The sequence below is a fragment of the Chionomys nivalis genome, chromosome 8 (genome assembly GCF_950005125.1).
Source record: "Chionomys nivalis chromosome 8, mChiNiv1.1, whole genome shotgun sequence".
NCBI lineage: Eukaryota > Metazoa > Chordata > Mammalia > Rodentia > Cricetidae > Chionomys > Chionomys nivalis.
In genome coordinates this window covers 93055333-93058428 of record NC_080093.1, presented here as the reverse complement: position 1 = coordinate 93058428, position 3096 = coordinate 93055333, and the positions used below count along the sequence as shown (strand labels likewise).

Genomic DNA, 3096 nt, shown 5'->3' with positions numbered 1-3096 from the left:
TAATGACCAAAAGGAATTACAAGATTCTTATTTAAGACAAGTTGTTTATTTTTAGAGGTGAAATAAATATCTTTTCTCTTCTAATCTCTGAGGCTCTTTTCTTAAAACTAGAATGGTCAGGTAGGTTTCTGTACAAAATAACTAAGAAAGCAAAACCCCAATTCTGATCAGGAAGAATAGTTCCATGTGTCCTCTCTCGGAAGTCAGTCAATTCTGATTAGGAAGAATAGTTCCATGTGTCCTCTCTCGGAAGTCAGTGGTTATAGTTTCAATCTTTTACCTACTATATTTTATGAGCTGGCCTCCAAATGCAACACTTCAGTCATCTGTCACTGGGACCATTTGGGAAAGAGCAAAAGAATGACTTTATCCCTTATCTGCTTGGTCTTCACTCCATAGACAATAGGGTTGAGTGCAGGTGGGATAATTACATATAGGTTGGCAAACACAATGTGAAAAGTGCGAGGGACATTGTGTCCAAAGCGATGAGCAAGGATGGAGAAGAATGCTGGTATATAGAACATGAGGATGACACAGACATGGGAACCACAGGTGCCCAGGGCCTTTTGACGTGCATCTCGGGAGGGAAGTCGAAAAACAGCACATAGGATAAGAGTGTAGGAAATGGCTATAAGGACCACATCTGTAATTACTGTCATGATAGGAACACAAAATCCATACCAGATGTTGATGGAGATATCCGCACATGCCAGTCGGGCAACACCTATGTGCTCACAGTAGGTATGGGCAATGATGTGTGTCCTGCAGAAGGGTAGGCGGTTCACAAGGAAAACACATGGGACAAAAACACAAAAACTTCGGAAAGAAATTCCTACAGCAATTTTGACAATGGCTCTGGGTGTGAGAATAGTGGTGTATCTCAAGGGTGAGCAGATGGCCACATAGCGGTCAAATGCCATGGCCAGCAAGATAGCTGAGTCCAAAACGAAGCTATAATGCAGAAAGAATAACTGGGTCAGACAGCCAGGAAAACTGATTTCCTGAGGACCAAACCAGAAGATACAAAGAGTCTTGGGGACACAGGTAGTAGACAATATGAGGTCCGTCATGGCCAACATGGAAAGGAAGAAGAACATGGGGGAATGAAGACTGTTTTCCACTGTGATGAGGTAGAGGAGGATACTATTGCCCATGATGGCCACCAAATAGATAAAGCAGAAAGGGATGCTGATCCAGACATGGTATTGCTCAAGTCCAGGGATGCCCAAGAGGGTGAAGGGGTCAGTGCTGTAGCTACTTGTGTTGTGCATGACCATTGATATTTGATTGATAGCCCTTCTATCCTAAAAGCAAATGTGTACAGTGAGCACAAGGAATTGCATGGCAATTCTTCCTCCACAACCTCCTTGGGACCAGTTCTCCTCTTTCCTATACTTGAGAAAAGAAAATCAGGTTACTATTAAGAGCGCTATTCATGGGCAGGAATAATTGCTTCTTGGTGAAAAGCACTGGCTGCTCTTCCAGAGGTCCTGGGTTAAATTTCTGACACCCATTGTTGTGGGTGTAGTGGCTCACAGTCATCTGCTAAGTCCACTTCCTGGGAGATCTCACACCCTCTTCCGACCTCTTTGGACACCAGAGACACACATAATGCACATATATACATTTAGGCAAAGCACTCACACAAAAAATAAAATAAATATATGCCCCTAAAAGAAAGCAAATGCTCATGACTTTGAGTCATCAGACTCCAGTATTAATTCCCAAGTTAGTCTAGAAACCAATCCAGAGAGAAATAACTTGTCCAGTTTCTACCTGCTAATCCTGTTGAAATGACTGAGTTTTCCCTGAGTCTATATACTCATTACTGTATGGGTGTCTAGAAAAAGGACACAAACTGCATATAGGAACAGGAATTCACTACAGAGAATGGGAACATGAGGTCATCAGCAACTTTGAAAACCTAGTATAGTCCAGCATCTTCAATGTATTATATTATTTAGAAACTCCTCATTGAAAAATGAATTTTGTCTTTTCACTTTTGTCTTGTTCTGAGAAGCTGAACACCTGTGAAGTCATCTATCTAGCCAAGGAAGATCTCATCTCTAAAAACTGGTAGAGCCAAGATCATTTGTGGTGCTGAGGACTCACAAGTGATGTGAAGCTGTGAGAAAAACAGTAATACACAGAATCGAGAGGTGTCTGAACACTAACTGCACATCAGTTTCCACAGTCACTGTCCTCTACGCCCTGGGACTTTCAGACCAACATGCTCCGAGACAGGGATACCTGAGACCTCCTCATGGAGAACAAGACATGAAGCTGGACCACCTGTCTGCCTGCTAAGGATGAAGGAGGAAATTTCTGTAAGAATTGGAGAAAATGCCACACGCCTTTAATCCCAGCACTCAGGAGGCAGAGGCAGTACTCTGTGAGTTCGAGACCAGCCTGATGTACAAAAGTTAGCTCTAGGATAGGCTCCAAAGTTACAGAGAAACCCTGTCTCAGGAGAAAAAAAAAATATTGGCAAAGACTTTGAGTCACTTGTACTTTTTAAAAGTAATACTTGGGGGGACCTCTAGTGCAGGAAATGCAAATTTTACTGATTCTAAATGTCAGTCAGAGTAGAAACAAGGAAACTTGGAAAGATGTGTTTTGAGAATTTTCAGCATTTGACGAAAGATCTTAGCCTGAAAGCACTTTTGAAACTCTCCTAACAGTCCTCTGAGAAGGCTGGGGACCTAACTCAGATGCTGCAGTGCTTGCCCAGCCCAACAGGCGCAATGGGTTTCATACAAGCATCCTGGGTGCCATCATGTGCCTGTGCCAACACTGAGGAGAATCAGAAGTTAAGATCATCCAGGTGGCAAATTTAAGGCCAGCCTAGGATGTATGAGATCCTCTCTCAAAAAAGAAAAAAAAAACCAAAAACTACGGAGATACACCATAATACATAATATTATCCTTATTTTACAAATGTAGAAAGTAAATGAGAGAGAAATAACCTTTCAAAAGCTATAGGATAAGTAAACATTACATCTGAGAGTCAAACGCCAAGTCTTAAAACTTATGTTCATAAGCAAATTTTCCAAAGGAGCTAATGAGCTCTATGGAGAAGAGAAAGTACATGATATC

General features: G+C 41.8%; 1 protein-coding gene across 1 annotated transcript; it reads right to left on the bottom strand.

The window, feature by feature from the left end:
• Positions 1-329: 329 nt before the first annotated feature.
• LOC130879557 (olfactory receptor 52H1-like) lies at positions 330-1277 on the bottom strand. The gene has a single exon (XM_057778199.1). It carries the CDS (start codon positions 1275-1277, stop codon positions 330-332), a length of 948 nt encoding a protein of 315 aa, XP_057634182.1.
• Between the last annotated feature and the right edge of the window lie 1819 nt (positions 1278-3096).

Coding starts and splice junctions, on each gene's coding strand:
- LOC130879557 (XM_057778199.1), bottom strand. CDS start 1,277: ATGGTCATGCACAACACAAGTAGCTACAGCACTGACCCCTTCACCCTC.